This window comes from Saccostrea cucullata, unplaced genomic scaffold (assembly GCF_032062105.1).
Source record: "Saccostrea cucullata isolate Sc308-1 unplaced genomic scaffold, CSIRO_AGI_Scuc_v1 ctg4536, whole genome shotgun sequence".
NCBI lineage: Eukaryota > Metazoa > Mollusca > Bivalvia > Ostreida > Ostreidae > Saccostrea > Saccostrea cuccullata.
Window position 1 is genome coordinate 6,717 of NW_026932986.1, and position 21,519 is coordinate 28,235.

Sequence of the window (21,519 nt, forward strand, 5' to 3'; positions counted from 1 at the left end):
CACTTCCGTTCGCGATTTTGGGGGATTTTTGTATTTTTTAAAAGGCATTTTGTCCAGCAGTTTTCTCGAGAACGGCTAAAGATATGAAAGTAAAACTCACTGAGGTGATAAAACGTCCAACTCCATTCTGGGTAACGGTCTTTATTTTTCGTCATCGGCACTTCCGGTCGCACACGGAAGTGAATTAAAAAAGTCACATTTCTCAACTTTTTTGTTTTTCAATATTTTTTCTTTAGTATTTACAGGGATTATAGTGTGTTTTATGAGTATTCTAAATATGTATTTAGTATCTTGATGCATGCATCTATTGAAAAGATATGACAAAACCAAACTTTGTCCCACTGTCGAGGGTTCGAATCCCGCTGTGGGCGTTGAATTTTTTTTTTCTTTGTTTCTGTCTTTTTTCAGTTGCAAATAACTTTTCTCTCTTTTTTAACATATACGGAAGATTTTGCCGATTTTTAAAAGCTATTTTTGAGATATTTTGAGGAATACCTGTAATAATTATGAAATATGTTAAGAGGCTGCTGTAAATGAACGTAAACGAAAAAAAAATACATTCTGAAATTTCATGGAATGACGCGGCATAGAATTCTAACGAAAATCGGTCGGAAGACCTGCTTGTTGCACCAGCAACAAGAACGCATCTAGTTTTTTTTCTTATTTGTTCCCCGGTACTTTTTTGTGCGCAAGTGTTCTCAGAAACTGTTCATCCAATTGACTTGAAACCTTTATAGGGTAAATAGGTGTGTAGTGTAGGTGTGCGGAACGAAGGTCATTTTGCGCGCATACGCCTGCACGTGCAGGCGCGTGATATGAGTGATATGACTAATATATTTAATATAGCCATAACTTTAACATTTTTCGATAAAATGCTTTGAAACTCATTATATAAGGATATATAAGTAGTGTACATAATGTGACACTGTCAAATTAGCACGAACTCACGCGCATGCACGTGCGCTTCGCTCTGATTGGCTGAAACAAAAATGTCAGTATCGTCTCTGTTTTTTGACGAAATGCTTTGAAATTTAAAACATAGTCATGAATTAGGATATCCTACAATATGATATAGAAAAAAATTCATGAAATCACGCGCATGTACGTGTGCTGCAATCTGATTGGCTGACACTTTAAATGACTATATCGCCTTTGTTTTTAGTCGAAATGCTTTTAAATTTAAAACATAATCATACATTAGGATGCTCTGCAATATGATATACAAAAAATTTCAAGAAATTACGCGCATGCAAGTGTGCTGCGATCTGATTGGCTGAAACTTTAAATGACTATATCTCCTTTGTTTTTTGACGAAATGCTTTGAAATTTAAAACAAGATCATTCATTAGGATATCCTACAATGCGATGTAGAAAAATAATTATGAAATCACGTGCATGCACGTGTACTGCAATCTGATTGGCTGAAAATTGGAATGGCTATAACTCCCTTGTTTTTCAACCAAACAGGATGGGATTCAGAACATAAATAGATATAAGGGACTCCTACAAGAAGGTTTGGTCATCATGCACGTGCATACCCGTGCGTGCATTTGGAACGAATGAAATTTGAAATACATTTGAATGAGTAATTTTTAATACTTTTGGACTGAATGCTTTCACATATAGTATATTACAGGGAATATGGAACTAAAAGGGAGTTGGGGAGCGTTTGGGGAACATCTGTAACGGTTCCCGTTACAATTAGCACTAGTTATTATTTTTCTTCTTCTTCCTGGGTACTTTTTTGTCCGCGAGTGATCTTGTAAACTGTTCACCCGAAGTAGGTAAAACCTTTTCAGGGTTAGTAGACATGTTATGTAGATTTGCGGAATCAAGGTCATTTTCCGCGCACGTGCTTGCAAGAGCGTGCACGTGCAACACTTAAAATGACCAATATAATAGATATAGCCGTAACTTTTCTATTTTTTGACTTTTTGCTTTGAAATTCATAATATAAGTATATATTAGTTGTATAGGCATGATGGCATGTTCCTCGCGCACGTGCTTGCAAGAGCGCGCACGTGCAACACGTAAAATGACTAATATAATAGATATAGCGGCAACTTTTCTATTTCTTGATGAAATGCTTTAAAACTCATAATATGAGGATATATAAGTAGTATAGACATTATGACATGGTCAAAATAGCAAGATCTCACGCGCATGCGCGTGCACTTTGCTCTGATTGGCTGAAACAAAAGTATCAATATCTTTCTTGTTTTTTGACAAAATCCTTTGAAATTTTGAACATATTCATACTCTATAAAGATCTACAGCATGATATATAAGAATTATCATAAAAACATGCGCACGCACGTGTGCTGCAATCTGATTGGCTGAAACTTTAAATGTCTGTAACTCAACGAAACGGGATGAAATTCAGAAATATGAATAGGTATAATTGATTTCTACACTATGCTTCTATCAAATTTAAATGCAAGGACATGCATGCATGCACATGTGCATGTGCAATACGTAAAATCAGCAAAATATTTGAAAAATGGTAACATTTATATTTTTATGATATTTTGATTGATTCTCACGATATAAACATAGGTTAATGATTTAAACAACCTGCCTTGATAATTTTGCATGTGCATGCAAGTGCGTGCGCGTGCAATACGTCAAATGGGATATAGTTGATATCATTGTAGTTTTGATAATTCTTTGATGAAATCCTTTGATACTGTGCATATTTTTTTAAAAAAAATTCTTACAGGAAAATGGAACAAGAAGGGAGTTGGGGAGCGTTTGGGGAACATCTGTAACGGTCCCCGTTACAATTAGAACTAGTTATTATTATTAAGGTCTTCCGTCTTCAGCGGAAGACCTTCTTGTTATTCGTTTGTTTCTTTTCCACTGTTTTTCTTCTTATTTTTTTTCTTACCGATTTTGTGCACGCGATTTCTCGAAAACGGCTCGTTAGATTTTTTTGAAAATTTAAGGTCTGATAGATCATTAAAAAATCTCGATACCCTTTTTTTTATTTTGATGACGTCACTTCCGGTTCGGAGAATTTCGCAGTTTTGTGATTTTTAAGGGTCAGTTTGTCCGTCGCTCTTCTTAAAAACGGCTCATCACAGGACGATGAAACCTTTTCTGGAAGATAGAGCAACATATGTAGATTTGCATTGTGTTGTTAACTTTCACCGGAAGTACTGCACGTTTACGCTCGGTATGGACTGAAAAAAGTCATATTTAGCGTTTCAAAATTTCTAACACTTTTTCTATTATATCATTTTACTTGTAAATATTTTGTAAAAACATATAGGACAAAAGTTGTGAAAAAATTTCGACTTCTTTCAATTGATATCTCGAAAAAAGGGCTGACCCCTAAAATAAGGGATCTAGAGGGGCCAAAAGTTTTTAATTGATATCTCAAAAAGTATTGAGTATTTGTAATACGTCAAAGAAGCAAAGTTGTTCAAAATTTCAAGCTTAATCTATTTGTGTCGTCAAAATACGTCCGGCGTCCTCACTTCCGGTCAAACCGGAAGTAGTCAAAAACGCATATTTTTGCCGTTCTTGTAAAGTTTTTGGGTAACATATGTCTCTGGGAGCATAAGAATTAATTTTTCCGTCCGTCGTCATCACTTCCGGTTAAACCGGAAGTAGCAAAAATTTGCATATTTTGCATTAATTAACATACCTTTAGAGGATTCAAACCATTTTTAGGCGTTATTTCTCTTTCTTTTTTTAAATTTAAAGCTTCTTCCGGTCAAACAGGACAGAAGACCTACTCGTTGCTTTGCAACGAGCTCGGCTCTAGTTATTATTATTATTATTATTCCTGGGAAAATTTTGTCCTCGAGTGATCTTGTAAACTACATATCTGACTAAGGTAAAATGTTTTTAGGGTCAGTAGACATGTTATGTAGATTTGCCGTACGAAGGTCATTTTGCGCGCACGTGCTTGCAAGAGCGCGCACGTTCGACACGAAAAATGACCAATATAATTGATACAGATGTAACTTTTTCAATTTTTGATGAAATGCGTTGAAACTCATAATATTAAGACATATTAGTAGCATAGACAAGATGCCATCGTCAAAATTGCAAGATCTCACGCGCATGCACGTGCGCCTGGCTCTGATTGGCTGAAACTAAAGTCTCAATATCTTTCTTGTTTTTTGACGAAATTCTATGAAATTTTGAACATAGCCATGTATTGAGATATCCTACAACACGAAACATAGCAATAATTATGGAAATACGTGCATGCACGTGCGCTGCAATCTGATTGGCTGAAACTTTAACTAGCTATAACTCTCTTGGTTTTCAACCAAACAGGATGAAATTTGGAACATAGATAGATATAATAAACTTCTACAAGATGATATGGACACCATGCACATGTATGCATGCACGTGCAAGTATGTGCGCTGCAATCTGATTGGCTGAAACTTTAAACAGCTATAACTTCCTTGGTTTTCAACCAAACGGGATGGGATTTAGAACATAGATAGATGTAATTGACTTCTACAAGAAAGTATGATCACCATGCTCGTGTATGCACGTGCGTGCACGGGAAATATTTAAAGTCAAAAATACACTTGAATGAGCGTATTTTTTAAAAATTTCGGTTAACTACTTTAATATTTAGTATAAATAATATAATAGATTGTGTACACAAGATGATATGGCCATTACTTATATGCATTCACATGCGCACGCGTGCATTGCTAAAATTTGAATGAACTTGGTACACTTCTAGGTAAACGTTGTTTAAGTCTCAAGTTTGTCTTCTTTAATGAAGCTTACCGGGAATACGGCACCAAAAGGGAGTTGGGGAGCGTTTGGGGAACATCTGTAACGGTCCCCGTTACAATTAGCACTAGTTTAGTTAGATAACACTACTTATCAACAATCCGACGTAAATTATGGCTGCACAAACGCATATTTTGTTTTTATTGCTGATATGGATTATCTTAGCTAAGGTACTTATAACTACTACTGTTGTTTCTAGCGACCCAAGATATTGAAATTCCCGACATTTTTCCATTAAAAAATCTGAAAGCAATATACGATAAAGTTTCTATCATATATGAACTATGTTAATTTCAATAGTTCCCGCCCATGTTCTTCAACTATCATTGATGCCCTGGCATATCCAACAAACTAGACAGCGATTCCTTAGAAACAAATTTAAAAATGTAGTAAGAAAAAATGAAATACGTCCAAAGCTTTTCAAAATAGTGAAAATACTAAATACGTGCATGTACATGTGCTCCACCTTATTTTATTCATTTTTACTTTTACAGATGTCAGTAGGGAAGATAACATTCTTCATCCACATAGATGAAGTGAGGATTCCCGGTAATAAACTTCACGGAGGAGGATGTTGTCAGGGAGTGGTCGGTACCCAGTGTACCAAGTTGTGTAAACCTGTACTCACCGTATGTCTTAAGTGAGTGATGTATATGACTTTTCTGACTTTGATAATATACTGAACATTCGCACAAATATTTTGATGATTTTATTTTTTATTGCTACAGAAACAGTAATCATCCCTGTGTGTCTAGTTTTACCACAACATTAGACATGAAACGACAAGGCGTCTTCTATGGATCTAAAGTCGGGAATACAACCAACCCACAGTTTTTAGAAATTGATTCATGGGTAAATCTAATTTGACACAAATATGTACACTGGAATACTTTTTTTTATTTCTTGTACAGTCAATTGATTATACTTTGTATTCAATAACTGTTATCTTATAAATTTAGAAAAATTATCAGGACAAGATATCAGTGAGAGTTGTAGATTTACAACTCTCCTCCTCACCACTCATCTACCAGACAGAGTTCTCGGACTACAATATAAGACTAGGAGACAATGCACTTTCACAACACTGGCGACAGAAGAGATTGACAGCATTTTTTATATTGGATAAAAATACTTTTTTGTAAGACAGCGTTTGCTCTTTATTCACACAAACTGAATAAACAATCATCACAATAAGACAACTTAAAAAAATATATTTTTACTATAAAAATGTCACATGACTGTACAGAAAAGAATTACAGTGATGCTATAAAAAATTTACTCTTATTCAGTATCCAGTTAACGTACAAGGCGTACTGTCCTGAGGGTTACTATGGATCAGACTGTACAGACCATTGTCCTGGTTATCCACAGAAGTGTGTCGTCAACGGTCATACCTACTGTAAAATGGGTAAGATATTCATACCTACTGAATAATGGGTAAGCTGATTTAAAACAATCTTACAATTGCTAAAGATTAAAAGTTGTCATAAAATTGTCCAATATACAGCAGATTGCTTGTATACTCAAAATCTACTTTTTATAACTGTAATAATGAGTCGGCGTTTTGTGTATTCACTGCCTTAAAGTGATATCACCTACCAGTATTTGATTGAATTGGTGATTATATGACTAAATTGAAAAAAATACCCAAAAAAAAAAAAAAAAAAAACGCGCCTCATACGAAAGGGTAATGAAAGAAAGCATTTTCTTTTTGCATGGTTTAGTTTTGAAAATTGATAAACTTGGAAAAGACCACAACTGACAAAAAACTTTTAAAGTTAGAAAATATTTTTAGCATGCATTTTAAATGCGTAATTTGAATATTATAATAACAAACTGCACCACAGAGCACATCTTATTCTAGTATGTGTGTCGATGTTGATATATGTTGTAGGTTGGCATGGAAATAACTGCAATCAGGACATAAATGAATGTGCTACTCGACAGTTTTGTGGACATGGAAACTGTACAAATACAGTTGGTAGTTTCCACTGTAAATGCCCTTCCTCTGTTTACGGTTTAAAATGTCAGCTTGATGAGGATGAATGTCTTCTGGAACCTTGTAATGGAGGAGAGTGTGTCAACAAGATCGGGAGTTACTCATGTCAGTGTAGAACAGGGACCGTTGGTACAAACTGTGAATCGTTAACTGCACACCAATGTCACAGTGATACATGTAATCATCATGGAACTTGCAATGGTCACAATGGAAAAGCCGTGTGTACTTGTAACACAGGATATACCGGTCCTGATTGCTCCATGAGAAATTCCTGTGCTTACAACCAGTGTCAGAATGGTGCTACATGTGTGATATCTGGTGGTAACTATACTTGTCATTGTTCGATGGGCTATATGGGACCACTCTGTGAAATGCGTGACTACTGTTTTCAACAAACATGTAGCAAAAACGGTATATGTCACAAGGTAGTAGAACCTGATTATCATGGCTTTTTATGTAAATGCGATGCTGGGTGGTCTGGATTAGAGTGCCAGTCGTATGATTTCTGCTATAATGTTACTTGTTCTAATCACGGGAAATGTTTTACTGGGCATAATGACTTTGTATGTTTATGTGACCCTGGGTATACTGGGAAAGTTTGTGAATTGACACAGGTTTGCCACATGTCATCATGTGTTGCCCCTCGTATCTGTAAGGAAAATTTGGGAGTATATTCTTGCGAATGCCCGTTTGGAATAGCAGGAAGCAACTGTGATAGAATTGACCACTGTCTTAAAATTCCATGTGGGAATCGTGGTACTTGTAAGGACACAGATATAGGGTTTAACTGTTCTTGTTATATCGGATGGACAGGTCTCTCATGTGATGAGGTTGATCACTGTGCAAATGCGTCGTGTCAGAATGGAGCAATATGCAATAATAATGTGTATAATTATACCTGCTCCTGTAAAGAAGAATTTTACGGTCGTTTTTGTGAAAATATAGACTTCTGTTTGTCTAACCCATGCATAAACAATGGAACATGTCATAATCATGCTAATGGGTTTACATGCTCATGTTCTCTTCAATGGACAGGGCATCAGTGTGAAAAAGAAAACTTTTGTTTTACCAATAACCCTTGTGGACGGCATGGTAATTGTCTGCAAGTGAGTTTGCACGTGGAATGTTCCTGTTTAGAAGGCTGGGTGGGAAAAAATTGTACAAATATAGATTACTGCTTTAACGCTTCTTGTGGTCTTATGGGAACGTGCAAGAACTTAGCAGATTCTTATGTTTGTCACTGCGATGCAGAATGGACAGGGAAAAACTGTGAAACAAATGCATGTGAAAACAATGCGTGTCTTCACGGAAGTTGTCACGCCTCTAAGGATACTCTTTATTCCTGTCATTGTGATCCTGACTGGGTCGGCGATTTATGTGATATAGTGGATCCTTGTAACTCTATGTCATGTGAAAACGGTGGAAATTGTGTGGTTCATTTATCTACTTCACAAAAAAACTCAGCTTTAGCTATGGGAGCAAATGTGAACGCAACTGCATTATGCAAATGTGCAAATAGATGGAAAGGTGACTATTGCTCAGTTGATGTTGATGAGTGTCAGCAAAAACATCCGTGCCATGGGCATGGCTCCTGTTTAAATAGTGCTGGTGCTTTTACGTGCAATTGTGAGAAAGGCTTCACTGGCATCGATTGTGCTGTAAATATTAATGAATGCGCATCTAATCCATGCCATAACAATGCAACTTGCATCGATGCTGTTGACGGTTATACTTGTTCATGTTCTCCGTTTTTTAAAGGAGACCTTTGTGACAAAGATGTAAATGAGTGTGTTTATTTTGTATGTGGGTCTCACGCCACTTGCATTAATGACTATGGCGATTACAAGTGTATGTGTGCACCAAATTGGACAGGGCGTCATTGTGAAAATCATATCAGTTCTTGTTCCCTCGACCCTCGTAAAAACAATGCAACATGTTTTGATGTAGAAGAATTATTTTGCTGTACATGTGACAACCGGTTTACAGGAAGACACTGTGACATTGATATAGATGAATGCAAGACGAGATCTCCCTGCAAAAATGGCGCATCTTGTACAAATACATACGGGTCATTTAACTGCACATGTCCTGAAGGATGGAGTGGGGAGATTTGTGATGTAGACATAGATGAATGTCTTAATAATTCTTGTCCAAGAAAAACAACATGCATAAACAAAATGAACGGCTTTGTATGCAAGGATTGCTCAACTTCTCATTGTCTTAATGGCGGACGCTGTGTTGACACAGAACAAGGACCTGTTTGTCAATGTTCCAAAGACTGGACAGGTGTTGAGTGCAGTGAAAGAAATTTCTGTAAAGACAATCCATGCGGACCACTTCAGATCTGCATCAATGAAAAGAGCACGTTCATCTGTGAGTATCATTCCTGTAAAAGATCTCCTTGTCAAAATAATTGACGATGTATTGAAGAAGGCGCGTTGAATATCACTGTGAGTGCAAATCTGGTTGGAAAGGAAAATTATGTGACGAAATTGATTATTGCGCAGTACCCATTTGTGAAAATAATGGAACCTGTCACAATGGGAACTCTTCTTTCCTTTGTGTTTGCCCTAACGACTGGTATGGAGAACGCTGCGAACTCTATAATTTTTGCTTTTTTAATCCATGTAAAAACGGTGGACTTTGTCAGAATTCTATAAACACATACATTTGCAATTGTCCACAGGGGTGGATGGGCAAAAGCTGTGATATATATGATCATTGTTTCAACTTACAATGCAGAAATGATGGTATCTGTTATAACAAGAACACGTCCTACACTTGTGATTGTCCGGATGAGTGGAAGGGAGACAACTGCGAGGAGTACAATTACTGTTCAAGTTCACCTTGCCACAACAATGGAACTTGTTTGAATGGAAAAGCTACTTTTTCTTGTTCCTGCTTACCTGGCAACTTAGATAAAACTTGTGACGTGTTTGATCAGTGTCTTTCAGCACCATGTCAAAATAATGGGACCTGTATAATGAATCAGACAAATTATGAATGCCGATGTCATGGCGGCTACATCGGGAACCAATGTGAAATGGATCGAGATGAATGTAAAATGAATCTGTGCCCTGCAAGGTCAACTTGCTATAATGAAAATGGTGGATATCTGTGTTTATGGGAACAGAGACGGAAGAGGGAAATTTCTTTAATAGGTATACGCTGAAAACATTGATTCTTTTTACAAGTATAAAATATCAAAAGGTAGAATCAATAGAGTACTGTTTGCAAAGTCTATAACACTCTCACTATAGATAATTGGAAATTTCTTTCAATTTCTGAATTTTTACACAACTTTTTTGTTTTAATATTTTTATGGTTTAATGCTTGTGAATTAAAGTTGTATTTATTACATAGATTTGTCACATGGGGTACTGGAGTTTCCATACTCTGCAGACGGAGGAAAGATGGACAATTATGTTGTCAATGCTAAAAAACAAGTGGAGGAAACGTTATGTCAAACTGCACCTTCTCTCTCTTAGCCAACTTCATTGACATCAGGAGGGTAAATTATAGTTAATTATTAAATACATGGATAAAATCAGATATACTTTTTATATTACTGATTTTATGCAAAAGCATCAAGGATTATATACATTTTACGATTATGTACAAGTAAGTTTTTTCTACTTAAGGAATAGCAAATTCATGTACAATGAATTGACGAAAGTGGACGTTTCAAAACATTATCTCATATGAAAACTACGCATTGTTTAAGCACCATTCGAATCCCAGGTGTATGTATGTGGTTGTCAAATTGAAACCTTTGAATTCAACAAAACGTCATGTGCTGTTTCTAAAGATTGTTCCTATTTTTGTGTGACATATCTTTTACATGTATTACACTTTTAATGACGCAAGTCAGTCAAATGTACATTGTAGCTTCACAATTAATTGTAATTGACCGTAAAAGTGGAAAGTGTAGGAAAATTAGGGAAATACAAGACATGAATTCCTCTGTATGATGCTAATAGGCCATATCATTGATAAAAAGAAGTTATATTCGTTTCAAAAGTTAAAGAAGAAGTTTTAAATCAATAGCATCTTATGCTTAGTTGTGCAGCATACGAGGGGAAAAAGTTCGCGAAGAAATTGAATAACTTCCATAAAACAAATAAAACCAGGATTCAGTTTTCTTTATTTTTTAAATAAGTCCTCTGACTCTGACTTTTATGCATATCTGCCACCGTTCTGCCCATGTGCGAATCATGCAATCCAGGTGGTCATATGATATGCTATGAAGCATTCTGTACCTAGGCGCAAAATATTTTCCCAAGTCTTATATTTCTTCTCATGCAATATATTTTTTTTAAACAACAACAGTCCATTTTTCAAAAATGGCCATATCTCGGCAATAGGATGGTTGGATAAGGATATTCTTTCCCAGAAAGAGAATGGTGACCATCACTACCCGAGTCCTCTGTCTTAGGAACGTCATTTTATGGATTTATAGTATAGGGGCTTCTTTTTTATCATATTTAAAATGTTTAAAGTCTAAAGTTAACGGCGTTTAAGGGATTGAATAATAATATCATTGTTAAGATATTCAACTATTTTTTTCTAGCTGTAAATTCGCAGTCTTTCGTTATAAATTGCACAACAAAAGACACATCTGTTTCCCCAGATTGCCTCCGCTGGGCTACAAAACGAACGCCATTTTTAATAATCCCCCACTCTTCACATCGACAGTCAATCCAATTGATGATTGATTGTCTTTTAAGTCTATTGTCTTCATAAACCTTGTTCAAATTATTATAAGACACTTCAAAGGAATTTCCAAGTTATACGTTAAACTACAACTGTTCGTTGCTCTGGTAAGACTGTGACAACCATTTTTCGTTACGAGTCACCTACATATTGATGTCATTTTCATAATGTGACGTCACAATGATGAAAAAAATCATTACTTTTCCTATATGCTTTTTATAGAACATGTGCATGACTATAGGTGTGCCAGATTTTATTCTAATCTGAATTGTGGTTATATATGCCCTGTTCACACGACAAGTTTAATTCGCAGTAAATTAATGCGAAGTAAACTTATGCGAATTAAACTAATGTGAAGTAAATTTCGTTCACACGACAGCTAATGCGAAGTTAACTAATGCGAATTAAAATTCTACTTCGGCAGTCGGGCGTCAGTAAGGCTATTATGACGTCATTTGCAAATCGCGTCACCTTATGCATAAGCAGATGCATTTGACATTATAATGTCACAGTGTCTGGAGACATATTTTAGTGATTAACACATTTTTTCTTAGTTTTTCACTTAAAAATAGCACAAGTACTTAAAGCTGAACACCGACATTACGCATTTGACTTAATTTTGCCATTACGCATGCCCCAAAATTTAATTCGAATTAGCTTCGCTTAGCGTTCACACGGAGCTAATGCGAAATAATTTAATGCGCAGTAAACTAATTCGAAGTAAACTAATTCGCATTAAATTCTCCGTGTGAACGCTAAGCGAAGCTAATTCGCAGTAAACTTACGTTTAATTCGAATTGAACTCTCCGTGTGAACAGGGCAATAGATATCAAATTTTTTTTATCACCCCTCGTATAAAGCTGAATTCCCTATAATATAGAGGTTCATGTTTGCTCGGCAACTGGTTTGTATTGTTTAAATGGACATTTGAGCTTGAATATTGTTCTTTGCATCCATATTTCATTTTTGAGAGTTTATTAAAATTTCGTGAAGAAAACGACAACTTTTAAAATGGTCATAATACATGTACACTTCATTAGGATTTGGACGTTCTAAATATGAAAATGTTCAATCATTTCTTTTTTCCCGGTACTACATATAAACCACCTACCATTTAACACTATTTCCTGCAACATCAGATTGATATTTTCATTGCAAAAGAGTTAAGCATGTGTTTATTTTACATATCTTTATTTTCAGGAATGAAAAATCATACCTTCGTTTTAACTTCCGATGTATGGAAGAAAATGACCACATCTGAAGCGATCATCCAGTGATTTAAACTCTCAGCTATATACAATTGATTCACCAGTTATATATGTCATAATATCATGTTAGAAATAATAAATCCAACTCTTTATTTATTATCGAAGAAATCTCAAAAACCCTTTTTTCGATTCATATAAATATTATTGTCAAGATAACAAAAAATATTACAAATAATAACTAGTTTTTGGAAATAGTTAACTTAAGTACGCAGTGGTAATATCAATGTAATTATAACATTTTTATACCTACCTTAGGAAAATTAATTTTATGTTGGATTTAACAAGGGACACCAAATATCAATTCGTATCTTTTTTCACCAAGGATTTACAAGTTATAAAAAATTTAACGATAAATTAAAAGCAACTTCTTTCCTTTGCTTCTTTTAAAAAAAACATTGTAATACACAAGATTGCGTCGACTGAAGGTAAATGTGAAAGACGATTGAACAGATTCTACACACAGAAAATTTTTGTATATCTGAACGATGGTGGGAGCATTGTAAGATCTAACAGGAAACTTTTTTTCTCGTAATATTGTTTTCAAGAAATATATTGTATTATATTGACTCTTGTATATATTTTTTAAAGTGGTAAGCCTCTTTTTTTCCCGTTTGTCTTCCTTTATGAAAACCTTTGTTTTTTGCATGTTTGATGAACATGCATCTCTCTTCAAAATTTAACTGAAAATTGTGTCTTGGTTCTGATGAAGTATTAAACTAAAATACTGTTAGAAGTATAACATCTAAAACTTCTTTTTATTATTTAATTATTACTACCTCGCACGTTACCGTGCAGGTCAGTGATAATGAATAGTTTACACGTATTTGGAAGTTTACTCGAATTAACCCACCGCTTGAGTTGACAATAATTTTCATGGCGTGAAAATTTTCGAAGTTACACTCAGTTGCACTTAAACATGACAGTGAGTTATTTCGTTGAAACAAAACAGCTTTCTTATTTGTAGCTACATGTACATGGAAAGAAAATTATTAAATCGATAAAACAGTTTAAAAAATTGGATACTCATTTTTTGAAAAAAAAATTCACATTTCAATTTTCTTTCGTCGTATGTTTCAATGCATCTGTTCATCTTTTTAGGGGGACTTTTACCAATGCCCTCCCTCCCCTACCCTCAAAACACAAGTATGACTATTATATTTTATTGTGGAGAGAATTGCCTCTTGCGGAAATCGTACTCTTTTTCTAAATATGTACTACACAAAGTAGACCCGAATCTATTGTGTTTCCGTAGAGAAAATCTTACTCTACAGTCATTTTTCTGTAGATGGAAATCCTACTCTTTCATTGGTCATAATTACATTAGTTTCTTTAAACTTTCCCGAGTGTTGCTTTATGTTTCTTTTGTATTCAAGACACACTCGGTCGATCTAGTTTTTATTGAAAATTAACAGCATTATAAGGGGGAAAAGAGAAAAAAAGTACAAGAAAAATGGCTAGTCGCTTACGTCAGCTGCGCCATGTTTGGAGTATTTTACAAAGAAACGTTGTTGCATGAATTAATAGGAGTCCAAAACAAACAAAATATCATACATTTTAAACTTTGAATGACAATACAAACCTACTTGACGAAATGTGTGGACTCCCTACGATCTGTTATCTTGAACCTCTTCAGGGACATTGATAAAGGCAATCTTTAATTTAAAGACAGATAAATGTGGTATTCTGACTTATTATTCTTTGTAGGAAAAAAAATTCATCAACAATAATTTGTATGAAATATTTCATGATATCATCAGCACGAAATATATTTAAACTAATTATGTACTGAGATAAATATAATTGCCAAAAAAAAATATGTAAGCATTGCTAAAAACATGAAAATAAATAAAATATCATCGCCCGGAGACCATGACAATAAATTAATACTTTCATACATCAGACGCAATTATGAGACACCTCATCAAATAACTAAGTCATGAACAAAATACAAATATTCAGGTTCGAACGTTCCAAGAAAAATGTCTACACCCTTTTGCTTCTTTTCTTATTGAAAAAGTAAATCGGGCATATATTGAAGAGCAAGGGAGGGTTCAACAACGTAGCTGCTACGTACGTAGCCGCTTCGCTACGTAAAGCTACGTTCTACTACGGACAGCTAACCTAGCTGCTACGTATGGAGAGCTAGCATAAATATTTAATGCTACATCCCAAATCCAAGATGGTTTCCTTGGTTACAAATTCGCAGCATTCAAGATTTTTACAAAAGGAGGGCTATTTCCTATATTTAAGTGAATAAAATGCAAATTTAAATACATGTTTTCGCCTGAAATAAACTTTATTTGTTCCAGTTATAAATTTTTACTGATATATCTTTATTCAAAATCTAACACTTAGCAGCTAGCTTAGCTGTCCGTTCAAAAGAGATAGATATCTACTACTTTGCTGCTAGGTTAGCCGATACGATGTTGAACGCACCCCAGTGATTGGAAACTCACTTCGATATAAACTTATTTATTAAAGTACATGGAACTTTAAAAAATAATAATGATATATATCCAAAAATGATACTAATCTATTAGGTCATCAGAATTTGATTTACTGGTTATTAGTACCTTTGACTGAATTTTCTTCCGAAGTTTTTCAAAACGTTTGAATTAAATTATGCTAAATGCTAAAAGTAATTTCGTTTATATTCAATTTCATTATAATTATGAAAAATTATTAGTGTATTTTATTATCAAAAAGGAAACTCTCTCAACCAATATCAGCTTCTCTGCTAATTTGATATAAATTTAAACAGTCTTTTTTTTTACAGTTACTGTTGTAGTGTGAGTAATGACGAAAAGTAATAACCAACATTTTCTATTTTCCCCTTTCCTACACTGAGAATGGTATTTTTTTCCTTTACCACTTTATCTCAAGCAAAATTGCAAATCTGCCTGAATCAATCGACACATTCTGTACATATGCATGTATGTTATGACCTATCAAGAAGAATGATACTAGTTGGACAAGACATGAATTTGTATTCTGAAACCAATGAACTATCGTCTTAATATTAAGATAGTTAAGCACAAATTCAACATCTTGATATCTTATCTTGAGTGCATTCAGGTAGCTATACTCGTGTCTCCGTACATTTCCAACCTAAATATCTCAAACTTAATCCTGTCATTTACACGCTAGGTTTCTTGATCTTATCTCATGTAGACCTAATGGAATGTTCTTAAAACAAAGCTTTCTTGTATGACTGTATTCGCAGAAAAAAATGTCAGACAGCAAATCTTCAACACAACAAACCTTTAGGCGATTTACCTCACGGCATGCTGGCATGTCTTCATTTGAAATATACGTTTGATTTCAACCTGTAGGTCATTTTTTCTTCAATTGTGCAAAAATTAAAAATAAAAAGGTTCAAAATGTTTTTAATTTAAAAAATGGTCAAATATTTCCTTAGTTCAATGTATATCAGATTTAAACCAGTACTTTTACCAGTACATTTATTATCAAATTATTCGGATTCAAATTTGAAACAAGACTTCAAGTTCAATTGTGTAATTAAGAAAATTCAACTCTCACTACATAAGATATAAATATGCATAAAAAATTAAGCATAAGGAAAAACTATAGAACCCGACAGCTTAAGGTTGTTTGCTCCTTACATTTCTTGTATTTAAGGAATCACTGTATAGTTAGTACAGTATGTCAGGGCATCAACAATAGTGGGAAACATGGGATAATTTGCAGAACGGGCGAAGCCCGTTATGCATAAATTATCCCATGTTTCCCACTTTTGTTGATATCCCTGGCATACTACACTAACTAGACAGTGATTCCTTATATTTCCGTCATGCATAAATTATCCCATGTTGCACACTATTGTTGATGTCCCTGGCATACTATACTAACTAGACAGTGATTCCTTATATTTCCATTTCATTGTGAAATAAAATTGTAGCTTTAAAAATGCAGACATAGATTTAAATTACACGAGTCCTCGCCCACTGACGTCAAACACAACGGCAGCCGCACGAGATTTCCATACATATTTGGCCTCCTTAGCATGAGACTCAGAGACAGGTGCGCACGAGATTTGCATGCATATTATGCCGCCTTAGCTCCTGACCTATTGACCTGCCTAATTTACATCCGGTAGAATTATCAAGAATTAAACTCCGCTAACTTTCAAAGAGTTATCACAGTGAGAAAAATTAGAAATGGAAATATTTATAGATCAATGAAATTTTCACAGAATCAAGACGACAATATTACTAAGTGATGAAATCACTGAGATTAAATTTGACCGTTTAATATAAAAGGCAAGGTCAGGTCAAGGTCAATACCTTTTCCCTAGACACTAAAAAAAATAATGTTTCCAATCATGCGATCCATACTTGTATTTCAAAAGATTGATCTTTTTGCAAAAAAGGTACTACCGTATAGGGCCTATAAGATGATGTTACTAATTGACATACGAGGGACGTTCAATAAATAATGTCATCGGGGCTCGGAAAGAAGCAAAAGACGCTCTTTAATGATTTAGTCTTCATGATTTAACTTATTAATCTCTTTTGATTAAAATAGATGTCCGTTAAAGTTTTTATTTAATTTCTGATTATATTTAGAACACATTTTTGGGTATGACCCTTAGTATACTGGAAAATAGCTGATCCAATGATTTCCTGGACTTGTTTTTTTCTTTCTGAAAGGTGGTTTTTCAAGTTTGGAAATAGAAACAAGTCAAACGGTAAAAGATCTAGCGAATATTGTTAATGTGAAAAAATACTAACTTTCTTTTTATCCCGAAAACCCCTTTACTCTTCAGGGGTGCAGGGTTTGGACGCTGTCATGAAGAAATTTAATGTAGTGGATTCCTGATTCTAGGTCCTTCCTCTAATAAACCTTTCGATTTTTTGGGGGGCAAAAAGATTGCTTTCTAGACTCCTCCAAAAATTAAACTGTCTCCCCGAATACGAAATTGAACAACAGTACCACTAATATTTAAGAAAATTGCATATAAATCTGTCTTTGTGTTCTTGCATACCTTTGCTCTTGTCGGACCATTGCTGTTTTTATCAAGTACATCTTATGGTAAATTTTGTATTGAGTGTTTTAAGCAATAGATTCATGTTACATTATCTGTTTGAATATGAAACAAACTTGGATAACTACAGTTACTGATATTTTAAAATAATTGTTAAGACATTCCTCCACGCTGTCGTTTTCACTCATTTTTCAAAATATAGGGTGATCTTTGAGTAACAAGTTTTTTTTTTACCGTAAAACGTTTCTTAAAAACATTGTAAACTACTCCCGATATGATGTATATCAAATTTGCTATGTGTCTCAAAGTCAGTTATACATCATCAGATATTATTTGTTGAAATTGGGCAAATAGTACATAAGTTGTTATAATTTTTGTTAGCTAGGACGGTACCCATTTTCGATGTCCATTATATAATTTTTTATCATCGAAATCCACTTCCTTATTTGTCTATAAAACAGGCATTGGTTGATGTAAATGTCACATATTTCAGTGAAAATTTCTTTGGGATTTTTAACACGTTTTACAGCAGCTTTAATGAAGCTTTTATTTTCACTCTAGTTTACTGATTCTTTACCATTCATTTATAATGCAGTGTCTCGAATAGCCCTTGTTTCCTAGATTCTCACGATGAAACTATGTGATGAAAAGTGGTCACATATACTGTTATTAATTCATTAAAGATTCAATAATGAGAGAAAGTCTAGCTTACTGTCATATGATTTCTATGTTGTATGTCACCGAGCTAATGACATTATTTATTGAACGTCCCTCGTAAATAATTTAACTAAAGCGGATATACTTAATTTTTAGGATATACGTATTAGTTATTTTTATACGCTTTTTATATTTAAATTTTTCTTATTTTCACATAAAGTAAAGTTGTCACATAAAGATACAAAATGACACAAAAAACAAAAAGTTTTGACCGTTCACTAGTAGAGAAATAACTCTTTTTTGCAGATTTTTTGCTCAAATCTGTATTTAGAAATGAAGCATTTAAAAGCCAACATAGTTCTGGTTTGTTTGAAAAATCATATCAATTTGAATTATTTTGAAATTTAGCCCCTTATTATTAATTTACTTAAATTTTAAAATTCTTTTGGTCTTTGATTGTATAAAAATTATAATTAAATTAATTGTTTTATAATAATTTTGAGAGGCAGAAATAAGGATATATTCATACGCCACCATTACACCAAAAATATTGTCCCTATTAGTTTTAAAGCGCAGTTTACCATTGTTATTTAAAGTTGTACTGTGACAATTGTGACAATGCAACCTGTTTGGATGCTGTAGACGGTTTTGCATGTTCATGTTCTCCGTTTTACCAAGGTGAACTGTGTGACAAATATATTAATGAGTGTCAGTATTTAGTTTGTGGTTCTCATGGGACTTGTATTAACAAGTATGGAGATTATAAGAGTGCGTGTTCACCAACATGGACAAGACGTCATTGTGAAAATCATATCAATTCTTGTTCTCTTGACCCTTATAAAAATAATGCAACATGTCTTGATGTAGATGATTCATTCTTCTACATATGTGACAAACGATTTTCGATATTGCGATATTGATGTGAACGAATGCATAACTAGATCTTCCTGCAAAAACAGCACATTTTGTGGAAATATATACATATGGGTCATTTTATTTTACATGTAGAGATTGATGGAGTGGGGAATTTTGTGAAAGAGACATTGATGAATCTCTAAACAATGTTTCTTGTCCAAAAAACACTACCTGTGTTAACAAGTTAAACGAATGTCATGATTGCTTTACTTTTCATTGTCTAAATGGTGGAAAATGCTTTGATAAATAGTTTAGACGAGTGTATAATTGCACAGAAGACTGGACAGGTACTCACTGTAATGAAATCAATTTTTGCAAAGACGATCCCTGTGGGGCACTTCAGATCTGCATCAACAAAAAAAGTACCTTCATTTGTGAATGTCACTCCTGCAAAAGTTCTTCATGTCAAAATAGTGGTAAATGCATTGAATATCACTGTGAATGCAAATCTGGCTGGAAAGGAAAATTATGTGAGGAAAACGATTACTGTGCAATAAATGTTTGTGAAAATAATGGAACATGTCATAGTGGGTACTCTTTTTTCCTACGTGTTTGCTACAAAGAATGGTATGGAAAACGTTGCGAACTCCAAAACTTTTGCGTAGACCATCCTAGTAAAATTGTTCGGCTTTGTCAAAATTTGTTAGATACATATTTTTGCATTGAAAGGGATGGGTTGGTTAGGATTGTAATATTTATAATCACTGTGTAAATTAACCATGCAGAAATTGTGGTATCTGTTAGAAAAAAATACTACCTACTCTTGTGATTGTCCAGATGAATGGAAGGGAGACAACTGCGAGGAGTACAATTATTGTTCAAGTTCGCCTTGCCACAACAATGGAACTTGTCACAGTGGACAAGATTCTTTTTCTTGTTCATGCTTACCTGACCTCTAAGATAAAACCTTTGACGTGTTTGATCAGTGTCTTTCAGCACCATGTCAAAATAATTGGACTTGTATCATGAATCAGACTATTTATGAATGCCGATGTCATGGTGGATACATCGGGAAGCAATGTGAAAAGGATTCAGATGAATATAAAATGAATCTGTGCCCTGCCAGGTCAACTTGCTATAATCAAGTTGGTGGATTTCTTTGTTTATGGGAGCAAAGACTGAAGAGAGAAGTTGCTTCACTAGGTATACACTGTAAAACATTGATTCTTTTGACATGTATGAAATATCAACGGATCAAAGCAATAGAGTTTTTTTAGTTTTAGAGTTCTGCTTACATTTATAAGATATTTAGTCTAGTCAATCCAAAAAAAAATATGAACTAATTGCAATAGAATTTCTTTCAACAAATTTAAATCATATTATATATGTGTTTAAACATATCAAAAGTTTAGGAAAGGGTAAATTTAAAAAAAAGTTTATTATGATACTTTTGCTTTAAGATTTTATGTCACCACTCAGCTGCAGTTCATTCAAAGGGAGATAATAAATCAACTTCCTGTACAATGCAATAGCAGACAATTTAGTTTCAGTTATTGTATTCTTGTAATGGAATAGAAAAGACACGTAAGAACAGCATAACACTTTTATTTCATTGAGAAAATCATCTCTGAAAGTCCAGTTATAAGATTTCCTAGCAGTTTAAAGGTACTTGGACACATATTTGAAGTTATTATTTTCTCTATAATATTACGACTTATATATTTTAATAGCATTTCACACAAAAATTAATTAAAAATCTTATTTCATTTAAAAGATATTGAAATTTGAAATTTTTCGGCGGGTTTGATTGACATATCGTTGCACTCTCACAAATTTAATTTTATTCTTAACTTTAGGAAAAGTGGCAATCTCGCTTTGTATAACTGAAAAATATTAATACTATAATCCAGAAAATTCAGAGTAGACACGTTCGAAAGTAAAACAAACACACAATATATTGTAACTCCGTGCAGTTGTGGTAAGCAGACTGTGACGATTGAACGCACCCGGTGAATTCTAAATATAAACAATAACAGAACTCGAGCCCTGTTTACAAAAACTGTGTACATAACCCGAGTGTGCTCGATTTGCTAAACTCTGCACGCATCTCTTAGTTTGGAATGACGATACTTGTGAAGGTGTTTTGCTTTCTAACATTTCTACTCTGAATAAAATTATTTTTCTCGATAAAAGTTTTAATATTTCTCATTAAAACACATCAAAATTGCCACTTTTCCTCAGGATTAAGAAAAAAG

General features: G+C 34.1%; 1 protein-coding gene across 1 annotated transcript; it reads left to right on the forward strand.

Annotated features, from left to right (window-relative positions):
* Nucleotides 1-5,261: 5,261 nt before the first annotated feature.
* Nucleotides 5,262-20,347, forward strand: LOC134236795 (neurogenic locus notch homolog protein 2-like; the record flags this gene model as incomplete). The annotated part of the gene is given in 9 exon segments (XM_062718935.1): nt 5,262-5,407; nt 5,496-5,619; nt 5,727-5,905; nt 6,057-6,175; nt 6,662-9,204; nt 9,207-9,927; nt 10,130-10,253; nt 19,575-19,611; nt 20,050-20,347. Coding segments are annotated over 9 exon segments (4,167 nt in total), but the record flags the coding sequence as incomplete, so codon positions are not given.
* Nucleotides 20,348-21,519: the final 1,172 nt, after the last annotated feature.